The 26,590-nt window shown below is 36.7% G+C and overlaps 1 protein-coding gene across 1 annotated transcript in view; it reads right to left on the bottom strand.

Moving 5' to 3' along the window:
- Positions 1–294: 294 nt before the first annotated feature.
- The window catches only part of hs6st3b (heparan sulfate 6-O-sulfotransferase 3b), a gene marked incomplete at both ends in the record, with an annotated part of 90,246 nt that continues 63,950 nt past the window's right edge, over positions 295–26,590 (bottom strand). Inside the window, one exon of the mRNA XM_079253832.1 lies at positions 295–1,063. Coding sequence (XP_079109958.1) covers positions 295–1,063 — 769 coding nt within the window. The remainder of the gene's footprint in view (positions 1,064–26,590) is intronic.

Genomic DNA, 26,590 nt, shown 5'->3' with positions numbered 1-26,590 from the left:
AATAACCAAGGCAACAGCTCAATAAAAGGAATATACGAACATCATTTAAGGATTTAAGACACCAAAGGGCGCTCCAAGACAGAGCTGCTGTGAGAATCACAAGCTTGGCAATTTTGATAAAGAATTAGCGGAGCACTCGGAGCACACTATAGCTGACAAAACAGATAGAAGCAGGAGACTGATTATTAGTGAGACACAAAGAGAGACCTAAGTTGTGCAAGAGAGATTTGGACACAATGTCTGTGATGAATCTCCATCAGCTCCTCTCTCTTGCTGGTCTCTCTCGATGAGACCTCACCAACGGGCCACTTGGCTTGTGTAATCCTCAGTGGTGGTGGGCAAGTGACTGTCAGTTGCCTTTTCAAAGCCTTCGTCCCCTCTCTCGCCTCTGTTTCCCCTCACTTTTTGTTTGGGTGGCCATGGCCTGTCTTGCTCTTTTTGCACCCGCAACCAACGCCTCTCCTCACGCCTCTTCAAGCGCACCTCTTGGTGCTCCCTCTGGCGGGTGAACTGGAACCGCTGGAGGAACAGGTCCTTTGCATACTCGTACAACTGCATGTCCAAATAGTTCAGCTCCTCAATCCGTTTGCGCACAGCCTCGCTCAGGTCCACATTGGCCGCCCGTGTGCTGTTGATCTGCGTGAAAGCAGAGATGAAGCGTAGGCTAAACGTCCGCTCAAACAGGTACTGCGTCTTGCGCTGGAACTCAGTCAGACCGTAGAAAGCCATGTGCTTCAGGTTGCTCATGGCGCTGCTGAGGAGGATGTGGTTGCGCTGACTCTCATTCATAGAGGATAAATTGTAGCAGCCCACCAGACTCAAGTCAGCCAGCATGCGGACCTGACGGTTATTGGCCAAGTTTGATGGGCAGTTCATGAACTCCGACAGGGTGACACCAGACCAGTCATCCCCGCTGTAGCAGGTGGGCAGCTCGTCCTGGGTGGGAGAGCGTCCATCACACATATGGAGGGCAGTCTTCCATGTGGCTCCTCTTTGGACATGTTTCCACTCACTCAGGTAGCGGGAGACTGGGTCACGCAGCATGGTGATGTAGTAAAAGTTCCTGCAGCCAAAACAAACACAGTTAGAAAGCTGTGAGTGCATCACCATCACAGAGAGCCGCCTTGCATTGTGCTGACAAATGGTGAGTTTTGTCTCTGTATGAAACTTCAAGGTTGAATGCTAATTGGAAAACTGAAAGTCTCGCTAATGAGACTATTATAGTTGGTTTCTATATATTGCCCTCAGAAAATGAACTCTTGAACTGGACCACTGAATTTACATGCGGGGGCTAATACTGTTTAGATTCTACAGACTTTTCCACCTGCCAACAAAGAGTTTAATTGGGTATCAAGAAATAGTTTTAATTCAGAGACACAGAGAAAGTAAGAAAAAAACTGAGCCAACCAAAACATTCTTACAAAATAATAAGGCTTCAGCTTTTGTGCCTCCAATCTGCAGCACTTTTTACCAGGAATCCAACCCTTTGTTATCCAGTTCTGTAGAGCATAAAAACACATTTGACCATCTTTAATTCTGAATTACTGGTTCCTGCAATCATTGTCAAATGAGCATGCAAAAGAAGCAAGCCAGTGTTAGCATGCAAAAGATAACAGCGAAACATAAAACATCTCCTTGTAGATTCTAATCAACTTGGTCATGGTAATCCCAAAGTAGTTCTTGGTTCTTTAAGAGATTTCACATCTCTGCTGAAAGGAGTCATTAGCTCTGACTGACTAGTGAGTTCCAGGTGTTTACTACAACTCACGTGATGGCAAGCTTGGTAAACAACTCACAGGTGAAAACAAACCCCAAAGACCCATAAGACTGTCAAGTGAGTCCATGACAGACATGTGACCTCAATGCCTCTCAGGTGTGAATGACCTGCAAGAACATAAAGCCTAGAGCTTTCTATCAGTCAGACAAGTTGCCTACAGAGGCAATAAACAGATTTCAGTCTATACTATACCCCCAAGTGTTCACAAAGCCCATCAAAAAAACAAAAAAAAAAACTTTCAGGAAATGAGAAGAACAGGTTTGTTGTGTGTTGTCAAAATGTTGCAACTTTTTAAAATACAATGTCTGGTTTTCTGAGTGTATTTCTGTTTTGTTGCTGCATTTTGTTAAATTTGGATGTGTTTTAAGTTTTTATTTCTGTGTTTTCTGAAATGTGTACGGTTGTTGGTTTGGTTTGCTTTGGGATTCTTGAAACGTCATGTTTTTTAAGTAGGGGTTGTAATTTTGCTGTTGTTTATGTTTTTAAACTTTGTTTACTTGTATTTTCTTATTTTGCTAAGTATCCTAAATGAAACAAGAATAATATATAAAAAACACAGATGTATTCGAAAAGAACTGGGTGGAGGTAAAACAACAAATTAAACCCCATCCCTTTGTCATCATTTAATAATATAGTTCTAATATATATAGAGTGATATATATAGAGTGATATATATGTGTATATACATATATATATATATATATATATATATATATATATATATATATATGTTTATATATATATATATATATATATATATATATATATATATATATATATATATATATATATATATATATATATATATATGTTTATATATATATATGTTTACATATATATATATATATATGTTTATATATATATATATATATATATATATATATATATGTTTATATATATATATGTTTATATATATATATATGTTTATATATATATATATGTTTATATATATATATATATATATATATATATATATATATATATATATATATATATATATATATATATATATATATATATATATAAGGTGATGCCTTTTGTGTGTGTACATATATATATATATCTATATATATATATATATATATATATATATATATATATGTGTGTGTGTGTGTGTGTGTGTGTGTGTGTGTGTGTGTGTGTGTGTGTGTGTTTGGATGTGGGTGTGCATGTATGTGTTGAATTTTCATTCCACACTTTACAGTTGTAACAAGCAAACAAATGAGCAAAAAACAAAATTCCCTTAGTGACTCTTGCTGAATGTTAAATGTCTTTTGCTACCTTGTACCTGGTGAGTTTCATGTTTTATTACAGCCTTTAACTGTATTTTATCTGGACCTTGCTTCAGCCCCTGTCCTAGCCCTCTTCATAGCTTTATCCCATGTGCTGAAACACAAAATACCAACAGTCTTGTTTGCACCCTGTAAGTTATGAAGTTATTTTATGTTAATTACTTATACCACAGAAAATACAAAACAAACAGGAAACTATCCATCCATTTTGTCAACAGCTTAATCCAATTCAGGGTTGAAAGAGGCTGGAGCCTATCCCAGCAGTCATTGGGTGACAGGCAGGTCACAAGGAACAGAAAACAAAAAACAAAACAAACAACAAAAAAAAAAAAATCAGCTTCAATATTGAGTACAAGAGTTAAATTAAGTAAAGTTTGAAATTGTGTGTCATACACCCAAACATCTGAGCGCTGACCTCCACTGAAAGCACATTCTGATGAAAAACAAAGACTGGACAGGTGACAGCCAGGTAAACCTCTCCTAAGGTGATGCCTTTTGTGTGTGTCATGTGAATATTTAATGATCCAAGCGCCCCCTGAGAGCAGTGTGAGTAGGTAAAGTGAAGCGCAGTGCTGAGATTTCACCCTGACTCCAAAGCTGCTGTCAGTGCAGCTTTAGAGCTTTCAACACAGCAAACAACCACACAGTTTCACCCAAGGGTGAATATATATATATATATATATATATATATATATATATATATATATATATATATATATATAAATATGTAAAAGAAAAACAAACACAAAGTACTTTTTATGTTTCTCTATAGTTGACTTTAATAAACATTTTTATCTGATACAAATTAGACTATCCTTGCTATCACCTCTAAGCATGTGAGTTGTTCTGAGTTTCATCTTATGAGCTGAAACATTTCCCATCTTTAACTCAAGACTTAAAAGAGACAGAGCATGCACTCGGTATACTGTATGCAGTTAAAGTATTAGCCAAATTGTTGATGTATTATATAGATTTGAACTTCATATATGGCAAAAAAACAAAACAAAAATGTTCAGCATTTCTTGACTGAAGCACAAGATCGCCACACATTCACGTTCATCTCTAGCGGTACTACAGGAATGTCACCGCTGAACCAGTTCTTTGGTACGGATCAGATGAGAAGCTGTGGTTACAGCCCTGGTAGGAGCAGCTGCATCCTGGCACTTGCTTCTGGAGTTGGTTGGGTGCAGATACATCCTCATTAGACCAGCGACATAAACACAAGTGTTGTCTGAGTGCACTCGACAGCCCAAAGGTCAGCTGTGTGCACCATCAGCGTCAAAATACATCAGGATCAGCGGGTCTGCAGAGCTGTCTCAAGGAGGCTTTCCCTGAGTGATACAGATGGCTGTCGAAGGGGGAGGGGGTATATGTTGACAGGATTCTCTTACTTCTGGCTTCTGTTATCACCAATATCACCCCCACAATCATTTCACACTAGCTATCAAAAGCGCTGTGAAAAGTTTACACTCGGAGGCTTTCTCGTAGATGTTATGGTGAAAGCCCAGCTTGTCTCGTTTGGCAGTGATGTGACAAACCACATGCCTTTGCCAAGTTTTAGCAAGCCTGTTTTAGTGTGTTAAAGTCTGGAGCCCTGCTGAACTGTAGTTAATCATGGATCAATAATGGATAGAAGGCATATTGCAGCTCATTCTGTCCCAGAATACTTATTTCTAAAGCAGCAGCATTACTTCACTGGAGCACAACTAAACAGAGGCCATTAAACAGAGATGGAAGAGGAATTTAAAAGTGTGGATAAAAATGGAAAGTAAAGTAAGGTTGAATGTAGGATGTGAAGGAAAGGATGCTGGAATGTGTCGAAGCTCTGTGCAATTTTACCAGTTGCCTTTAGACTCGGAAAAATGCAATCATGAAAGGGTTGGATGAAACGCTGGAAAAAAAGAGATGTCTATTATTTGAAATAACACCCGATAATAAGGATCAACATCCACCTTACTTTTTTCCCCCATTCACTTTCCAAAGAAGCATTCTCTTTCAGAAAAGAGTTTTCTTTTAAATCATCAAATGGTTTTAAACGATAGGGGAGAAGTTAATATGATGACAATATTCTGCTGATTTAGTGAATCTGCGCACCAGGTTATATTGCAGTATTCCACTGATGAATCAAAAATACGTGGAGAATGACAAAGATAAGGAAGGGGAACATGAATGTATCCCAATTAGATGACCTCTGGTAGCGCTATGGAGCTGTTCTTCATCACAGCAGTGTCATTCACAGTGTTCCAGTCAAGTATGAAACTGAAATGTTGGAAAGACTTTAGGGCACAGAAGGGTCTTTATTCTCAGTGAAACTTTACGTAAAATTACGTTGTTTTGTTTATTTTTTTTTTGCTTGTCAATAGATTCTGTTTTAGTATGAAATGAACAAAAGAAAAATAAGATTTATATTCAGCACATTGTAATGACACACTGAGACTGAAATCATACATGATTCTCAGAAATGAAAGCCGTGTATATCAAGATGTATAACATCACTGCCTCTAACAGAAAATGCTGACATCACTAGTGCACCCTATGCAGCATGGTCGCACTCTGAATGTGCTAAACTAGGCGCTTATGTGGTTAAGTGGGGAAGGATTTTTTTTCCTTTATGAAATCAAGGTGTTGTGGACTCAAGGCTTTTTTCTAGACAGCGGGGAAAAGATTTGGTTTAATAAAATCCCAGATGTGTGTGTACAAGGCCTTATTCATCCAGTGAAGGTCTCAACTTTGGCTTTTTTTTTTTTCTTATTTTCTTTTACAGGTTTGGAGCAATTTTCAATGCCATTCCTTAAAAATCCACCAAATATTGAAACTTCATTGTACGAGTGTCACGAGAGCAGTGGAGATGTGGTGTGGACCCAAACGCGGAGACGAGGGAGCAGGGATGCAGGTTCAAGACTGATTTATTTTTAACCCAGGAAACTAAGAACAGACAAACTAACTGAGGTACAAAATGATCCAGCAAACAAGGAGTGAACCTGAGTGGTATAAATACCCAGGAAAGCCAAACAAGAAACAGGTGAAGCAATTAACAAAATGAACCCAGGTGAACTCAATAACAGGAAATCAATGAAGCTAAACAAGAACCGAGGGAACTAAACAGGAAAAAATACAAAATAAAACAGGAACCCCGAAAACAAAGCAAAGGGAAAAACCCAAATCATGACAGCGAGAGGCTCAGGTACTGTCATTAAATCCTGGCATGAACTACAGCCTTTTGGTCTTGGTGGTTGTGCGACAGATATTTTGTTGTGGTCCAGTTCAGATGCCCTCCACTAAGGCTGCAATGACTTGTTGACAATGAAAATTCATCGATGGGAAATTCTATTGTCAATGCGTTGCGTTATAAATGCCGGTAACGCCTTTGCTAATAAAACGCTACTCCAGGCAACTTAACATCATTTACCAACCATGGCTTTTCAGGCAGTATAAGAACTCTAAACACCAAGCAAATGACGCAAAGCACCACAGGAAGTCCTGGGAGCAGTATTGTCATTTTGTGCAGCGTCTTTGTTTAAACAATGAAGAACAAATTGATGGCGGCGCAATCTATTTCACAAGTTTGGGGATATTTCACGCTAAACAAAGTGCCAAACGGGTGCAATGTGTAGTCTGCCCTGCAGAGTTAGCATACCACGGCAGCACGGCAGTCATGCATGACCATCTGAAATAAAAGCACCCAGAGTCATGGTTCCCAGCATTCCGGATGGCAAGGTTAGCATTAGTGAGTAGTAATGTGCGGTTGTTACCTCCGCCAGAGAGGTTATGTTTTTACCAGTGTTCATCTGTTTGTGTTCAAGATAACGCAATAAATTATGGATAGATTTTCATGAAATTTTCAGGAGTTGTTCAAAATGTGAAAAGGAAGATGTGATTTGATTTTGGTGGTGATCTGGATCACTGTTTGTATTCAGGAATTTTTTTTAAGGATTCTGGCCCTTGTTTACCTTATAAAACTGGTTTTTTTCAAGATGTAAATAATCATTCATTCATTTTCCTAACCGCTTAATCCAATTTAGGGTCACGGGGAAGTTGGAGCCTATCCCAGCAGTCTTTGGGCGAAAGACAGGGTACACCCTGGACAGCTTGGCAGTCCATCGCAGGGCCATGTAAATAATCATTTCAATGCAATTCTATGAAAATTTAAATGTTAAAATATTTACGTATTAGTTGACTATTAATATTGTTAGTTGCAGCCCTACTCTCCACATAGCTGGATTAGGACTACCATGTAATCCACCACATGAAGCGCTATGGAAGCTGTTCTCTCATTGACTAACCAGACTGACTGGCTTGTAATTTGCCCCAATAGCGGAACTGAAATGATAAAATACCACTTGATTCAATCTTGAGCTTCATGCCAACATAACAAGTACATGAATGTCTTGCTGTTTCTGTATGGCCAGGCAATATCATATCCCAAGAAGGTTCCCCTGTTCCTCGGTGCAGCTACATCCATGGCGTGATTGCCGTCTCATCTAGTTGGTACAAATACCTTCTCCATCTCTGTAGAATAGCATTATAATCAGGCACATGCTGTGATCTTTAGGGTTGGGTAGGCAGGCAGTCGCAAATTGCACACAAATGATAAGGTAATATGACAAAGTAAGTGCCTACTTAATCTGACACAATCAAGATTGTAAGAGACCTTTAAAAAACATGCAAAGCTAGCTAAATTATTCAATAGCAGTCTTTCTTTGTCATGACAACCAGTAGCTTATGTTGATGTTTTTCCTCAAAAGAAAAATGCTAAAATTGTTTTAAAGCCTCTCTAGCAGGGTCAACCATCCAGTGAGCACATCAGCCAACTTTGAGCATCTATTCACAAATTCTCTGTAAACGTATGTAGACAATTGGCATAGTGCAGTGTAGCGAACTGCCTTTTTACATGTCTGGGAAAACTGACAGTATTTGCATAATCACACATATTTGCGAAGATACAAGAGGAAAAGGCAGAGCAGTGCTGTGCCACCAGTAGAGGGTATGGCCTTGATTATTATACGGCGCAGGGGTGCGTTGTGCAGCTTCTCTGCCAGGAGGAGGTGCTGTTGAGTAATTTTTACTGCGCTATGAAAGCACTAAATGCCATCACTTAATGATTGTTATTACAGGCAACAGGAAATTATGTTCTGAAAGATTGTTTTAATAAACTAATTACTGTAAAAGAAAGTGAAAAATATCTAAATTAATTATTAAAATAGAGTGATGCCATTTGTTTCTTTCTGCGTTGGGTAGGAACTGCCTACCCTGACTGCACTCCACAGACTATAATGTATAATAAAATGTTTTATGGTGTAATCAAGGGTATCCAAATTACTCAACTTAAATCAAATGGATCCACCTCTGAAGTTCTGTGAATGCCTAATTCATTTGAGTCAGGTGTGGTGGAGCAGGGAAACATTAAAAACATGCAGGATTGGGGCCCTTTAGGACTGAAGCTGGACACCCCTGTATGTTTGCTTCAAAGCTGTGTGTTTTCGCAGATATGAATAATACATTTTTTTTTGTATTGAGTAAACTACCAATTTATTTTATTTAGATTATATCTCCATCATTCAAACCATCTACAGCCACTAATTTTCCCCCAAATCACATGGAAGTTCTTTGGAGTAATTGACTGAGATCAGTTCTGCCATTCAGCTTGTTCCTTTCTGACAACAGATAAACTGAACGACATCTTTCACAGCTAGAGTGTTTGGGGCAATAGGAGTAAATCCTAGGAACAGAGTGATGTCACAGGCTTTAATAAAGAATGTAGATCTAAAGGTAAACTCAAACAGGACACATAACCTCAGGCACACAAGGACAACATGCAGGATTTCCACGCTAGCATGCAGCGATAAAACAGCATTCAGAGCTTTTAAATGTTTGTTTGTTATTAATATATCTATATATATATATATATATATATATATATATATATATATATATATATATATATATATATATATATATATATATATCTATATATATATATATATATATATATATATATATATATAATGTTGTTATAATCCACTAGAGACATAGTTATATTGTTCAGTGTAGTGCATTAACTAATATTTATTTTGCATTATTAAATATAATCTGTACATGTTTTTAGTGACGTGGTCGCAGTTTCACTTCCCTTGAAATTTTTCAACGGTGATAATTGTTGTGTCTCTGCTGCTTCTGAAAAATAGTGCTTTGATAATATTTAAAACAACAACAAAGAAAAAAACAAAACCTAATCAGAATCACTGAACATCTATTTTCTAGAAAAATGGCATTTTATGAGCTTTGCTGGAAGAAACAAATAGGGGCAGGAATTATCACAGCAGATTCGAGACTGAGCTAATGGCCCACAAAGAGTTACGGATAAATTTCCAGGAGAATTACAGTAAGAGTGCCACTCTATTAATAGTTAACAACATTTGAAAGTGTTGTAGGGATTAATCCACTAACTTCCTCGAGATTGAGGAACAGTCCTACAGAATCTGACCGAAGAGGATGTCATCACAGACAAAACTGAATCCTCAGACGAGGACTTGGTGGTAGAGAATTAATCTGACTAATAAGTCAAGTTAAGTTTATTTATAAAGTAAATTTACTATGACAAGCAGCAACCCAATGTGCTTCAACAACATAGCACAGCATTACATAAGCGATGCAAGTATGATTAGGTAACAAAATATTTAAAACACAAGACCATAAGAGCAGTGTTGTAAATAAAAAAATCAAAAACAATTAAAAAAAAAAAAAAACCAAAAAAAACAACAACAACTCACAATTAAAAGCTAAAAGTTAGTGTGACAAGAAACGTTTTAAATCTGCATTTAAAAGAAGATACTGTTGCAGCGGACCTGAGTTCATGTGGTGAGAATAATACCATAGTGACAGATATTATTAATTAATCTGGACCCACATCTAAAATATCTTTAGTTTCGTCAGATTCGGAAATTCTTTCTTCATTCTCTTGTGCATAAATGAATTAACACTACAGTCTAATTAATTGATGCTTTATTTTCTTACATTTTTCATAACAATACAAACTTCGGTTGAACATAATATTTACTTATTTTCAGTCAACGCTTTAAGTGTTCTTACTTTATCGGATGCAGCTTATTGAATAGTTTAAAAATATATCATATAACTTGATGTTGTCTGTGGTTTTCTTGTCTGGTTAAGATCAATATAAGCAAGAACTCTGCAGTAGTGTGTGAGCCAGATTTATTGAATGACACAAACTGTTTCTTTTCCCCTTGTATGGTTGATGCCCTGATTTTTATTCAATATGTATATTTTCATGTGTAAATGCTGGTCTTGATAAAACAGCTTTAGAAGTTAGCGAGCAGACTGAAACTAGAAATGGATCTAAAGCTTTTTTTATGACTGGCAGAAACATATTGGTTCAATGGTGTGCTCTAAGGTAATAGAGGACAAATATGCAGATGATTATATTTATGACACAGGTTTAATGCTAAATGCATTAATTACATCATCTACCTTCAATTTAATAGCAGCTTTTGGCTTTCAGCTAACAGTTGTCGTCTCCTTGCTAATTAATTTGCTCATCAGCATTATTTTTATGGGTTTAAGGTTTTTTTTTTTAAATAAAAGTTTTATTTTAATGTGTTATCTAGCTGAAATTAGACTGTTAGCAGTATTGTGCTTGTGCATACATGTGGCAATTTTTCACAGCAATGCCTCTTGACTACAAGTGCTTGTTTACAAAAAAAGTCTAGATATCCCCACACATGTATCCTTGTGAAATCATGATGATGAAATATTTCATAAGTCTATTCAGTGGTTGTTGTGTTTACAATGTTGATGGTTAAATGAACAAGAAACTTTGTAAGAAACTTACAATGCACAAAAAAGAAGAAAAAGTTAGGTCTTAATGAACTGGATCTACCAGAAGCCCAATTTGCATGTGATTTACGTGTGCCATCTGGAATTTTGCATGTGAGGCTGAAGCACGGTTTGCAGGTGATATCCTAAAGGTTATTGAAGGTGTAAATTTGTTGGAGATACCCTATTCAAGTTAGTGTTTTGTGTGTTTCGTGGTTTGCAGCATGGCAAGTTTGGAGAGAAAGCACAAAAAGAAATTTAACCCTATGGAATTGGAGGTTGACTTAAAGCTGGGGTAGGTAATCTTGCTCAGAGACTTTTTTTTTTTCTCTGGGTGAAGTGGTTCCTCGTCCTCATAGTAGTCTATACATTTTGTAATCATGAACAATAAGAAATAAAGTTCAACCCGTGTTTACTGAAAATCTGTAAACACTTTGACCAATCAAAATGTTCGGGCCGAATTGAAGTTGTTCATTTCCTATATTTCGTAAACTTCTTCATGGCTGAGAAAAGGCAGGAAGGATTTACCCGGCTCGGTTTATTTGCCTCCTTCTGCTAAACAGCCGAGAAAGAGAAAATCGTTGATGGAAAAACTGCAAACTAGAAAAAGCACTCGGGGAGCGCAAACCTCCGCCAAGGCAATTAAAAAAATTCCTGGATCCAAATGGTGATCCGGATCACCACCAAACTTAAGCCTGTTCTTCCTTTTCACATTTCCAACAACTTGCAAAAATTTTATTAAAATCCATCCATAACTTTTTGAGTTATCTTGAACACATACAGATAAATGCAGGTAAAAACATAAACCTCCTGTGCGGAGGAAAGAATTTAACCTGGGATCACACAAAGAGCAAAACCAGAGAGGGAGGACCCAAGACAGGGTGCCACTTTCAGATCTTGCTAGCTCCCCAACATTACCTCAACATTACCTACCCCAGACCAACAGTCATGAAACCTTAGCGCCACCTAAGGAAACACTGTATGGAAGCAAATTTATGAAAGAGTTAATGCTGTCGGTAAAACCATGCGAATAGTGGATAAAGTAAAAAGATGGTAAAAAGATGAACAGAAATACCAGCATATAATAAAAAGCCTGCAAATAAAACAAGTGTGGGTGTATGGGGGGGGGGGGTCTGCTCTGTCACCTATTAAAACTAATATTATATTAATATGACACAAGCTCTTGTTTTTATTTTATTGTTTTTATTGTATTATTTTTACTAAGGATTTCATCAACAAGTCTGTCATCTCCAAACTTGCAATCGCGCAACTTTGAGAACAGAAAACTGTGTCTCAAAATAAAAGAAATCAGTTTGTACATTTCCTTTTCCATGTGCAATGAGTTTGCACACATTTTTGTACACACAACTATTAGTAGATCTGCCCTATGTGTTTTGTTGCTGAATCATTTCCTTAACTTATGCATCATAAAGGAACAAAGTATCACATTTTATCCCAAGCTAATCCCAGTGTCGGAGTGAACTAATTACCCATAATTATCCCCATTGACACTATTTCAGCCCACAGCTTCCCCTTTGATTACAGGCAGCTAAATGTGACACTATACTTTCAGCATGAGCTCATCATGTTTGAAAATGGAAGACCAAAAAAACATATTTTGAAATTTTCTCGTTAGATATTGTTGCCGGTGCTTGAGGATGCACTAGAAAAAGCAAAATAACATCTCTTTCAGCTTGGAAAGAAAGTTTTTAGAGCAATGGGTAGCACAGCGAGGAGTAAATGAGTAAAGACAGACTAGGTCTCAGTACAACGATGGGGCTGACTTGTGTTGTTGGTTAGAGTGCGGTACATACTGTGCATTTAAAGTTACTTGTGCAATGTGTAACCTCTGTGTGCTTACTCCCAGTTGACTTCTCTGATTTATCGTCATGATGTGACATTCTTTATCTCCGTCCATGACTCCACTGTGGATCAAGGGCATTAAAAAAATATAAATAAATAAGGATTTCTTTTTTCTTTTTTTTCTTTTTTACTGTCATTTGCTGCAAATATTTCCCCTCATGAAACATCTGTCAGAAGAATCATTCTAGATTGCAGATGACATGTAGCATCAATCCCATGTTGTCACTGTCACATGGCTCCCATCAAACCAAGTGTTTTCAGTCATAACCTGCAGTGTTTTGTGTTTTGAAGCCGAATATTTTGGTGCATTTGTTGAAAATGAATAAGTATTACTAATTTATTAACTGCTATTATCTATTCTGATTTTGATGGAATGCAGCACTATGTCAACAGCTGTCTCACACAAGCCAAAGTTATGAGATCTCCCTGTTCTCACAGTGCAAACACAATTTGACCATTTTAACAGTGATGCTTCCTTTAACGCCATTACCTTTAACTCTCTTTTATAAGAATACAGAACACTTTTTAGCATTTTAAAACACAGGGATGCAGAGGGGTGTTCTGGCAAACATCACTTGTCAAGATTTAGAGAGAAAATATTAGAAATGAGGAGCTCATGTAAGGTTATGAGAGTTCCCCTGTTGATATATAACCCTCGCCATATTTCAAAAGGTTTGTTGGTCCTTTAGGAGAGAAGCTTAAAGGTCCAAGACTTTGTCCTCATAGCCTGTGTATGAGACCCAAAAATGGAAATGACCACTCCTTCTTGTAGTGGATTACTGCAATTAACCCATTCCCAGAAGAGCTCTTGGAATGGCTGAAATTAAGGACCAAACATGAATTTGGGGTAATATAATATGGGACCTTTACACCTTGGTTTGGCCCTATGATGGGATGGCAACTTGTCCAGGATATACACTGCCTCTCACCCAATGATTACTGGGATGGGCTCCAGTTTCTCCGCAACATTTAATTGGACGGAGTGGTTAAGAAAATGAATGAATAAATAGATACATTTTGGTTTGGGTTGATCAGATCGTGAAAGGCAGATTTGTGGGGAGGGAGTACTTGTCACAGCCATTTTCTACATTGCCTTCAACCTCCATATTTAAACCATAATTTTAATGTCAGACAGCAGTATTCTTTGTCAGGAAGAGCTAGTCCTCTGGTCATCTGTTCAAAACTCATCTGTGATGTTTGTTGATCTAAAACATTCCAAAGAAAGGCTTTTAGATGTGTCTCTTATTCTTTCTGGGCCTTTTTCCCCAACAGATTCTGCTGCAAAATGAATCCCAACAGAGAGGACTTTGGCTATCACACCAACTGAGAATGCAACTGCCAGGATGTATGTTACACGCAAACTAAGGAAGGAAAAAGAACATAAAAGTTGCTCCCAAGAGGAACAAAATGAGATAAAGGGAAGTTAAAAGGTTTGATTAATTAATGAGAATGATTCCTTCAGTCCAGAGACTTGATTATTGCTCATATTTAACATGACTAAAAACAGCATAAATCCAACTTGGGTTGACTTTTTTATTCTTATTAAAATTGCAATTATTCAGTATTGCTGCTCAGCATTTGGGAACATCTTGTTTCCTTCAATACATTTATAGTAGCTAATTACAGTATATTAAAAAAGAAGATCATTTTCAGAAGCATATTGCAACTGTATTTTAATTCCTTTTTAAGTATTTGAGTTGCAGCATTCAGCACACAATCAAGGGGCAAAACATACCAATGTGAATGTCTCAGGGAGTAGTCACCTGAAAACACATTGCAGTAGTCCTCATCAGTGGAGTATTTCTGTAATCTAACACCTCCATTGACTCCTGCCCTTTACTTCACTCTCCCTCTCCTGCATGTCTTGGAGACATTAGAGTTCCCACCGGATCCATAACCTTTTCTTAAAGGTTGTCACATTAATCACGCTGCTGATTTCACTCGTCGATCTACCCCTTGTATCTGTAGTGTTTGTCTCTTGTTCTGTTGTGAGATTGTCTCTCTTCAATGCCCTTCACTTGGAGCATGCATTTAAGCAGCCATCACTCTCCTAGCTCTTTCTGTTATCCCTTCTTGCTTCCTCTTTTCCTTTTTTTTTTCTTCCAGCGGCGATACCTCATTCAGATGATGGTAAAAAAGTGATGAGAGTTGAAGGCAGCATATTGATAGTCTGATTCTGCAAACAACAAACAATTTCAGGTTGGTTTAGTTTTTTCTTTTAAAGAACTGAGATGAAAGAGTGGAGTACGGTTCTGGCTACTGCTGAGAAAACCGGCTTTATTATGATGACCATGAAGCATGGAGTGCATTATGAAACACTGTTTCTGAGCACAAATAAATAGTTTATATGATGTTATCCAGCCTGTTGATAGCAAACTCATTATGAAATCTTGCAATGACAACATATTTGATTTGTTTTCTGACACCTTAACTGATTTTGCAGAGTCAAATCTACATGTAGTGACATCACCATTATTAAGGTTTTGCATGACTACCTTTAGATGTTGTTATCCCTTGTTTAGATTTAGAGAAAGACTCACTTTTCATTCTGACTTCACTGCCAAATAAATAGTATTACATATATATTAATGCTACATATCTGCTATGAAAAGTCTTTTGTTAGTGTTATTGCCTCCGTACTACTCAATTTAAATATTCTGGGCTTTTAAAAAAGCTCTGCAGGGAGCGTATGATTTATCTAGCTATTGATTTCAATCATCAAACTTCCTTTTGAATAGCTTATTCAACATTAAGGTTACAGTGTTTTTAGCCTTACTCAAATATAATTGATCGGTAAGTTAAGTCTGGGAGACACAGGTAAAAATGAAGGCTACCACTGTCATCAACCATTGCGATAATGTCTGCAAGTCACTCTACTGCACTTCCTTGAGGAAAAGAAATAAAAGTTATGTATCCCTCCACCCAGCAGGCTGCTGAATTCCGGCAGTTTCTTTTCATTTATATTTATATTCTAACCTGGACTATTATTCTTCCATCTTTCTTTTCATTTATCATTGTTATTTGTTTGATTTTTTTTGTTTTTACACATTTCCTTTTTTTTTTTTTTTTTTAAACTTAATCCTAGTGTTCTGATCTTTAGTCTGGATGGCTGCTGCTACTGATGGAGACCTTTGCTCTGTTCACTGATTTATTGATATGTGAATGTGGGTGAACTACAAATAACTTTCCTTTTGGGATTAATAAAGTTGTCTGAATTTGAATTATTATTCATTCAAGCACTGTCTCTACAGTAGAACCAAGCAGCAAAATCTGCCTAGTAGCACGTGGGTGATATGAAATGATATGAAATATGGTGATGTGAAATGATCCACAACCACTGAACCAACTAAAACTTTGTAAAAAGTTATTTATAAAAAAAGAACAAATAAGACAGAAAATAAAAAAGCAGCTTTATAAGAACACAAGTTATCTGTCTCTTTGGACTGCATCATCTAGTGGTGCGGCCTGGAGTTACATGACCTTTGTTCCCTCGAGCCCCCTAAGATCCTAATGTGTCTCTGTTCTTATCTGTTATAAGGCGGCGCCGGTGAAAAACTGGCTGCATGGCCTAAGCTTAAGCTTGGTTCTCTCTCTCTCTATTTATATATATATATATATATATATATATATGTATATATATATATGAAATATATGCATATATATGTACATATATATATATATATATATATATATATATATATATATATATATATATATATATATATATATATATATGTACATATATATGCATATATTTCATATATATATATACATATATATATAAATAGAGAGAGAGAGAACCAAGCTTAAGCTTAGGCCATGCAGCCAGTTTTTCACCGGCGCCGCCTTATAACAGATAAGAACAGAGACACATTAGGATATATATGTGTACATATATATGCATATATTTCATTTATTGAAATGATGACAGGCTGCATGGAGGTCCAGTGGTTAGCAATGCGGCTTCCCTGTGACCCTTAATTGGCCAGAGCAGTAAAGGAAATTAATGAATGAATAAAATGATGACTGGTACATTTCACTAACCCTAAATTACTTAATTACTAATATCCATTATATGAAACCAGGACTATTTCCGAAAGACAATCTAAGAGTCAGATGTCTATGACTGTAATCAGTCCTGCTAATTTAAGCTGATGATCAAGATGAGCGCTTCATTCTTAACCTAAATGCTGCACTCGGACAAGAAAGCTTTTTCCTTGTTCTGGTTTTGTTAAAAAACTTCTTGAGAATAGACTAAAAGTCCAAGTCCTCCTCATCCATTCTCAGATTGTGCTATTTATTGTAAGATGTACGGTGGCCCTGATGTGTCACAGCAAAACAAAGCCACAACACAACGTTTTGCTGTGTTGCATATCTATTCAATAAAACAATTATTCAAAATGAAGTAGGCTATCTATAGTTTCTCATTGCTCGATTTGCTCGTTGTCTCCATTGAGGCATTTTGAGTTCCTGTCGCTAATTTATTGATCTATTTTGACCTGTCTAGAGATGATCGCTGCTCACTAATTTTTAGTATGCAGTGTAATCAACACTTACAGTGTTTTCCTCTCTGGACATTTGGAGGATGCTGACATAGCGCAAAATTCCGGTAGTTTTTTTACATTCTAGTCAAACTCATATTTAAGCGATCAAAAATAAGACCTGTCCGGGTAAAAGAGTACGTTTGGTCACCCTGAAATCAGTAAAGGTCTGTTTTTCGTTTTGTTTTTTTTGCATCCTTTTTTTCCACAGCCAGAGTTTTCCGTTTCTGGACACTTTATCACGGCAACAGGCTGAGACGGTCGGTTTGGTCTATTTAAATAACCACATACCACGAACATGCAATAACTCTTTATTTACACAGTTGAAACAATAATTGCAGTGAATACTGAAATTATTTTATTCATTTTTATTTTTTACCATCAGGGTTTTATTTATTTCTCTGACTTTTTCAAACGATCTCCCGCTTATAATCTGTAAAGACTGAAAACTGCTGACTTCCTGTGATGTTACGTACGTCGCTGCTCACTTCAGATGGTTTGTTACATTGCGGTGGTACTAAGAAAAATAAATAAATAAAAAGCAATATAACTTCTGTTGTGGCTTAATGTGTTGTGTTGTGGCTAATTGTGTTGTGTTGTGGCTTTTGTTATGCTGTGACACTTCAGTACCACCGTAAAGATCTGGCTTTTAGTACAAAAGCTTTACTTACTAATTCTTCATTCTCTGTGTTGTCCCTTTTCACTTTAAGTGATCTGAGGAGTGAACTTGATCAAAGATCACAACAGTTCCCTGCTATCTGCAGGCTCAGTGATAATATGTGTATACCAGTGGCAATGCCTTCAGCTAAACCAGCTCTGATCTCTCAGAGATGACCCCTGCGCTCACACGCTGATATTGATATACGCTGAGAGCTGTCCTCATCCAGCGTGTGCTGAATTATAGTGGTAACTACACAGGGTGGATTTTGAAACCCTTTGCTTCAAGCAGACGCTTGGATGTTGTGTAAATAACAAACTGCTCTAGTCTTAAACACAAACTGATTTAAAAGGAAGACATTTGCTCCTCTTCAGATGTGACTAATATTTAACACTTTATGATAAAACAGTAAAACACACAGAAAATGAGTAAAGACAATTTACACTAACAAGTCACCTTTTTTTTAGACAAGCCTTGCTTATACAGGTGTTAGTGATACTTTTTTTTTTTTTTTTTTTTTTTAGAAATAATTGGTCTATCTTAATATAACGTCATCACACAGTGCAGATTTGTTTTCCATGATGAGAATCTCCCATTCCACCACATCCCAAACGTGCTCAAGATCGGGGGACTTTGGAGGCCAGTGGAGTACACTTCAAGAATCCAATGGGACATATTTTAAGCTCTGTGATATAGTGTGCTATATCCTTCTGGAAGTAGCCTTAAGAAAATGGTACACTATGGTCATAAAGGGATTAACATAGTCAGCAACAGTATTCAGGTAGGTGTATTGTTAAGCAGTTGGTACCAGACATCCTGTAGCCAGGATATGATGGAAAATAAAGTATGTTACTCAGTCTCTCTGCCATATACCTACAAGTTATACACCACTGGAAAGCAGAGATTATTGAGATTTGCATGATGTTTACTGTCCCAGGCTACAATCATAACTGGAATAATCAAATGCTCATTTATGACCAGTTTCCAATGCAGTTCATTTCTGAAGCCATATATTCAGGAACAGATAATACTATGACAATAACAGCCCTGTTACATCAGAAAGGGTCCAGTGTGAGTAGTTCTATAAAGTAGTTGGTCCAAAACTAGTATTCCATCCATAAAAATAGGTTTCAGATTAAAATGGAATCTTTTTAAGGGGTTACATGATGCTTAGTTGGTAGTAAATGGCTCTGGGAGTGCCAAGGAAATATCTCCTTCATATCATTGCACCAGCAGCCTAAACTGTTGATACAAGGTAGGCTGGATCCAAGCTTTCATGTTGTTTAAGACAATTGCAGCTTCCACCATGTGAATGTAGCAGCTGAAGTTGAGATTCATCAGATCAGGCAATGTTTTTCCAATCCTGTGTAGTGCTAAATTTGTTGCGTCTGTGTGAATTGTTGCCTGAGTTTCCCTTTTCTTAGGTGACAGGAGTGTCACCATGTGTGATCTTCTGCTGATGTAGCACGTCTACTTTAAGGTTGGAAATGTGTGTTTGGAGATGGATTCTATACCTTGATTGTAAGCAGTGGTTATTTGAGTTATTGTTTAATTTCTGTTATCTCCAACCAGCTGTCCAGACAGCTGCTGGATATTTTCTCTCTTTTTTTGGGCCATTTTCTGTAAACCCAAGAGATATTTGTGTGTGACAATCCCAGAAGATCAGCAGTTTCTGAAATACTAAGACGAACCATCTGACACAAAGCGCCACTGCATATTTGAAATCTCTCAAATCCCCATTTATTCCCCCATTCTGATGCTCAATTTGAACTTAGACAAGTCATGATTTGCTGCCATGTGATTGGCTGATGACCTGCTTGTGATAAAAAAGCAATTGTACAGATGTCTCTAATAAAGTGGGTGTTGAGTCCATGCTTGTGCATATAATAAACAGAATTATAATAGTTACAGTATTTTTTTCAATATAAAAAGAATAGGGGGAAAACATTCTTGTAGATCAAATTGATAAAAAAAAAAAAAGCACTTCAACATGTTTGCCATCATCTACGTTTATTTTGAAAAACATATCCTATCAGAACAAAAGGTGTAAATTTAGATCATAGCATGAATTCACACCCACCCAAGAAACAACGAAAGGAAGAAATAACCTTTAAAATAACACAAGAGAGGCTGTAATCCTTTATTTTATCAGTCTGCCTGTTGTATTCCCAAGGACAAATAATGCCATACTTCAATGCTTATCTCTTTTAGACCAGAGAACATCAGAAGGACTTTTTTTTAGCTTGCTTTATGAAATCTTTTACACAACACAATTATTTCTAGATCAAATATGACATTTTAATCCCACTGATATAAAAAAAAAAAATCAGAAAACAAACAAAAAGCAAAACAACCTTGGAGTAATCATTACACTGACTGACAAGGAGCAATAGTAAATTTAAAGCTTTATTCTGATTTATTTAGCATTTATATTGCTTTTAGAAAGGGGGAATAAAAGGAATTTCTGGAATTTACAACTATGATGCCTCAGTTTGTATGGAAAAAGTGTTTGAAGCTTCACTCTGAAATGCACTTCTACAGGAATGTGAGTTGTGCAAACTCCTAGTATATTTGTGGGGGAAAAGAACACATCAATGAAGTTACCTGCTTGTGTTGAACTTTACTCAGAGTAAAATACAAGCTTCACACATGCAGATATGTACCTGTGATGATCTGACAAGAATGTTTCATGAAAAAATAATAAAGGTGGGAAAGAACTCATGAAAAGAATATTAAAGAAAGCTAATTAATGCACAACCTGTTCTGATAATCACACATTTCATTATCATTGTGTTCCCACACAACCGAATTCTGTATATTAAAGTCAGGGGACTGAGTCATATTGTTTGAGTGACTTCCCTGCTCATGCAAATGGATGGGTGACATTTATTGTCATGTCCTAAAAACCAGTGATTCTGCACAAAATGTTAATTAAGACAACTAAAATCACACCAGTTCATTAAGTCAAGAGCCTGGGATGTGTTTCATACTGGCCTGAAGACATTTGAAGCCTGTTCTATTTTCTTTTTTGTGCTGACAGAGCAAAGATGTCGAGTCAGTGAGCTGGTTACAGTTCAGCATATTTCAATAATGTGATTTTCTGAGCATGCTTGCTATTGTTAGATTTTTATAAAAGCATGTATAAAACAATTTGTTTTGAACAACAAATGCTGGAAAACTAATAAATAATAACAGAAATTTGCTAAAGAAAAAAACCAACATTATCATAAAGACTGTTTTGATTCTATGTTCCAGGTTCACTATAATTAACAGAGCTTCATCTTCTTCTTTTTTTTTTCCTTTTTAACCTACATGTTACCATCTAATGCTTCCAAATAGATGGTCTTACAACTTTGCTGGCAAAAGATCAGTTAAGACCATTTTAGAAAATACAAATTATTAAATTATGTAATGCACGACTGTTTTACAGCAACTTAAAATGCAGCCTTCAGAAGTGCCTCATCTCTTTGTTAGGAGCAAAAATTAGGGTGGATTTTTAGGCCCACTGTTTCTTGCTCTAGTCTTGTTTTCGTGTATCAGGTTGCTTGTTTCTGTCACAAGATCTGGCAACACTGACTGACATAAAAACACGAAAGTTGCGGTGAAAAAAAACACATACCTCGGGGTGACAGCAAATCCCCAGTGTGCTATCTTCAATGTTTTGAGGGTTATGGATATAAATAAAACTTTGGCTAGGTGCAAACGTTAAAACTGCATACACGGAGGTGATAACAGGGTGTGTCATTAGAAGAAGCAGTCTGTAATTTGTTATTAAATCAATGCAATATCCTTTCTGTGTGAAGATCATAATCATATTAGTGTCTAATTGTAAGCAGACATTGTCATTGATGGTGTCAGCTAATGCTCATCATCTTTTACATGAACATCTGTTGACATAAATCCCACATATTTTGACATAAAGTATTTTTTCAATAAAAAATTTCAAACAAAGCAGACAACATCTTAAATCAACAAGATAATTTGATGGGGATATTTTGGGATCTTTCCTGAGATAGTTAAAGTGCTCCCATCATGAACTATTTCTGAGATATTCCATTCAGTGTAAAATGAGACTTTGAGATTATTTAACTGAACCCAACTTGAAATAGGTCAATGATCATTAGGTCAAATTCAGTAGGTGGCTAAAAAAATATATCCCAGAAGATGTTTACATTCATTATCACAGTCATCACCATTTAACAGAGCTTTAATGAATAATATACGCCACATCCTAGTGAACTGATCCACAACCACTTCTGTTATGTACTCCTTAAACAAGCATCTGCATGTGTGACCAGCAGGCTGCAGCTAATTGCATTCCTGAAGGACTCACTGATGACTTTGTTCATACAGTAAGTGGCCATGCAGCTAGGACTTTTTGTCAGTACAAAGAACTCTCTGCACAAATAATCAGAATTAACCATTTACAACACGGTGAGAGCACTTTGTTCCATCAAACATGCAGATTTGTCTAATCTTAGTCCTGATGTAGCTGTCAAAGTGTAAAGAGAAGATGCAAAAGCAAGGAGGTGTTTTGGGATTTTTTATTATTATTTTTTTTTGCTCAAAGAAAATATATAGTGAGTATCAAATAACTGACATCCTGCTCCATGCTGAAACTGTCACAAACCTGGCTGTGATCTTTGAGATGTTTCGTTCACCTCTGGGGATCGTCTTCTGCAGGATGCTGGAGTCTAGACGTTGCTGATCAAAAGGATAGAGATGTGTATAGATTTTTGTGATATGCTTTCTTTTTTGAGTGCTTTTTGCTGTTATGCATTTGCATATTCTCTATTACATTTGAAGCAGATTTCCAGTGGTGGTGTCTGCTCATCTCATGGTCATCAGTGTGAATCCTAATGCCCGTGGCCGACAATGTACCAAGGAACATTTAGCCGTCTGTTTGACATTCATAGTCAGCAAGGCTTTCATTTTCACAAAAAGCATTGGGTAAGAAGGCAATTTGGCTCTCTCATTAAAAAGACATAAACGTCTCAGAACTTAATGGCATCTCACATTAAAGGAGTGAAGCTTTGGGTTTTTTAAGATTACATCTTTAGAGTGTCATGGACATAGAAATGTAAGTGCTGGGCTCAGCCTTGTCTTGTTTGCGTTCATTTCAGTTCAAATGAAAATGATCAACAGTAGAAATGTACTGTCATAGGGCTTTTTTATAATCTAAGAAGTCTTTTTTCCATTTAGATATATGTTTCAGGTGGTTGGCAAAAGGACTTTATTTCAATAATCACACGCCTGTGTGAGATATACTTACAGGAAACAACAAGTCATGCTGCTAATCTACTTTATTCTGTTTCACAATTTGTTTCAATAGAAAGAGTGAGCAAAAAGGACCAAGAACATAACCCATTTGTGATTATGATCTTAATTAACCACAAATGAACCACATATCCCCCCCCCCCCCCCCCCCCTTCTTTTTAATCATCATTTCTTATAAACTATGTTACCAGGAGATAATGTGGTACAAGTAAGTAAATTAATCTTTCTACGCTGATTGTTTTAGCATATGTTAACACATTTTTTCAAGCCACTTATATTGTTCCATCCTTTAGAGATGTTAATTCTATATGACTCATATATATATATATATATATATATATATATATATATATATATATATATATATATATATATATATATATATATATATTAATCTGAAAACAAAACAAGAGCATGAAAAAAACAACATGTAGAAAAAGCAGACAACTGCATCATAATGCATAAACAATAGCAAAATGTATTATGTGGGTAATGACTTCCTCCATTCCAGTTGTTTATAATTTATGCTAGCTTGATATCACAAATAGCAAGATGATGTAGGCTGATGGAGTCTCTGCTTGATCAATCCACTTTATGAGCTGTGATATTAGGTGACCTCCCAACAACAATGACAGACACAATATGTTGCTGTAATCAGGAGCAAATAAAAAGGTGGTGTTGTCAACATGAACGCTTTAGTTGTGTTTTGGTTGTTCGTGCAGTTGTTAAATGGCTTTCGGGTGGAATTTGACAAGCTCTTGCCTCTACAATCTCTCTGGTGACTAGATGTCCTTGGTCTTTAAGCATGAGGGCGTTATTCAGAAAGCAAGGTCTCTGCAGTGAATATGAATTTCTGCACTGTCCCGATTCTCTCACACAAGATGAGAATGAGACTGAAGACATGCATTATTTGTAACTGATACCATTCCTTAATGGTGTCTGCGCTCCCCCTGGCAGCCCATAATGGACCGTTTTTGAGGTTCTCTGCATCTTGCTCAGCTTTTTGATGTTGACAGAATGGGGACAGTGGGTGTCACCTGGGAAGAACAAGTAGAAAGATGGGACCTTTCATTTACTTGTCAGGAAGCTGGCATTGCTAGCACTTGACATAGTGTGCATGTTTGTGCTTGTACAAGGAGTGGCAGATACAACAAGGGAAAAAAATGCCCTTCAAAGAAAAGAAAATACTCTGTTATATCTTAGAGCACAGAAACAAAGAATAAAAGGAAAACATCATGTAGCTTCGGCATTTAATGGCTCATGGAAATGCATTTGTGATCATTAGAAACCCTTAAATGCTGTTTAAAGAGGAAGTCATTTGACACATCAGAGTGTGTTTACAAGTCTTGGGGAATACAACTTGCATAACGTGAAAAAAAATTGCATGCTTTTGTGGCTATAAACTACAAGTTTAAAAATGGATGCATTTTGGGGTGAGTTCTCAGAAAGAAGTGAATCTATCAGATGTCTGAAGTCATCTTCACAGTTCTGCCTCATGTGAATAACAAGGTTACTTGGAATGTCACATTTAAAATCCCAAACTTTCATTCAAAAGCACTAAAAAGTTAAATATGTAAAAAGCAAATATTTTGAAGGTTGATGAGTTGTCATGGTTTTTGAGCGTCATGCCTCTTTTTCTAGCAACAATAAATGGTCTCATCGGAGTTCCATATGCAAACCTAACTAAAACTGTTTCATGCTGACATCCGCTTGGTGATGCAGAAACTTCAGAAACACATTTTTAAGCTGTGTTTTGAGCTTTTATTTTTACAATACATTTTAAATGATGCTGATGTTGCATCTGGTAATATTCCTTTAAATGACTATCTTCCCATTGCTAGGATTAGTTTGACTTGTTGACCTGTGGGAAATGTTACAGGTGCATTAAGTCCAGAACAAACAGACTCCTCCGTCCATCGTCTCTACGTGCTAATTCTAATGCAAGGTCAGAGGATGGGTCTGAGCCAAAACCAGCAGCTTCCAGGCAAAAGGCAGGTTACACCATCAGACTCAGATCATCCCTGGGCCCAAACAGACAGAAACAGTTTTATCTCAGCAGTCATTATACTGCTGCTAACAAACAATAAATGCACTGTTCTCAAATTTATTTTACCTATTTATTCAGCTAACTGCAATATGTATTTTAGATTATTATTTTTTAAACATATTTTAGTTTACTGTTATCTTTTTTCAACCTGTGTTTTGCAGGTTGTGTGTAGTTTGTGTGTAAATGAGCCTAATTGATTTTACTTTGTGAACTTTAAGGAGGCTTGTTGTAATTGCACAAAGATAACAATAAATGAATTAAACCTCTCGGACAGTTTCATCATAACTAAAACTTAAAGACATAATAACAAAAAATCACTTTTGCATTGGATGCATACAAACTCTATTTTCAATGTCCAGCAATTATTTAGAAGGAATAAATCCATGTTTGCTTTCTCAGGGAAAACAGATTTCTTTACATTGCATGTAAGACTAAATCCTTTCAGGTACTCATGATCAGGTCTAAACACAGACATTTGGCTTCCGCTCAACAGCTTCTGCCATTATCATGAGACGTCTGAATAGCTTTTTCCACATTTAAACATTTATTACTTGGCTGGAAGAATAATTTATAGAAATACAATTACACTCAGAATGCTAGCGATGAGCATTTTACCATGTTTTAAGCTGCAGCAGCTAACAGCAGCCTCTTGGCATGTGCAAGTGTTGTGTTTACAAGCGAGGATTTCTGCTGGGATACTTCCTATGTGCGACTTGTCGATTGAGAGAGTAACCCTTTCAAAAGCAGCTCAGACACTTCAGTATCACCAAAACAAGGCAGCAAAATATCTATTCCTGTTTAGTCAGGTAGATACAAATAGAGATTAATCTGATGCAGGTTGTTTACAGATTGGTGACTAGTTATCACAGAGTTATGTGATATTGATTGTCTTTGGTTTTAGTTTTCTCAACTACCCTACAGTTAACGAACCTGACATTGAACCTTCTTAGTGTTCTGACTAAACTCATAATGTCATTAGTGGCACCACAAACCTCACAATGCTGCACAATAAAACCAACAACATGTGTCTTCATTTTAGCAGGTCATGACAGTTGTACTTTGGTCACTACTACTACAACACGCTCCATACATAAACGTGTAATGATCAACAAAGGCAAATAAGTGTTAAAACAAACCTTTCATTTCAATATCTGCATCCAGTTGTCAATAAGAGTCAAAAAAGTGGATTGTTGAGATAGAAAAAATGGGTCACCCATGGCATCGCTGTTTGCCATGGGTGACCCTACCAGGGGCATAAAGCCCCCGACAACATAGCTGCTAGGATCTTCGGGACGCACAAAC

This window comes from Telmatherina bonti, assembly GCF_933228915.1.
Source record: "Telmatherina bonti genome assembly, chromosome: 15".
Classification (NCBI taxonomy): domain Eukaryota; kingdom Metazoa; phylum Chordata; class Actinopteri; order Atheriniformes; family Telmatherinidae; genus Telmatherina; species Telmatherina bonti.
Note: the sequence above shows the minus strand (reverse complement) of the source record. Positions and strands in the feature narration are given on the sequence as shown.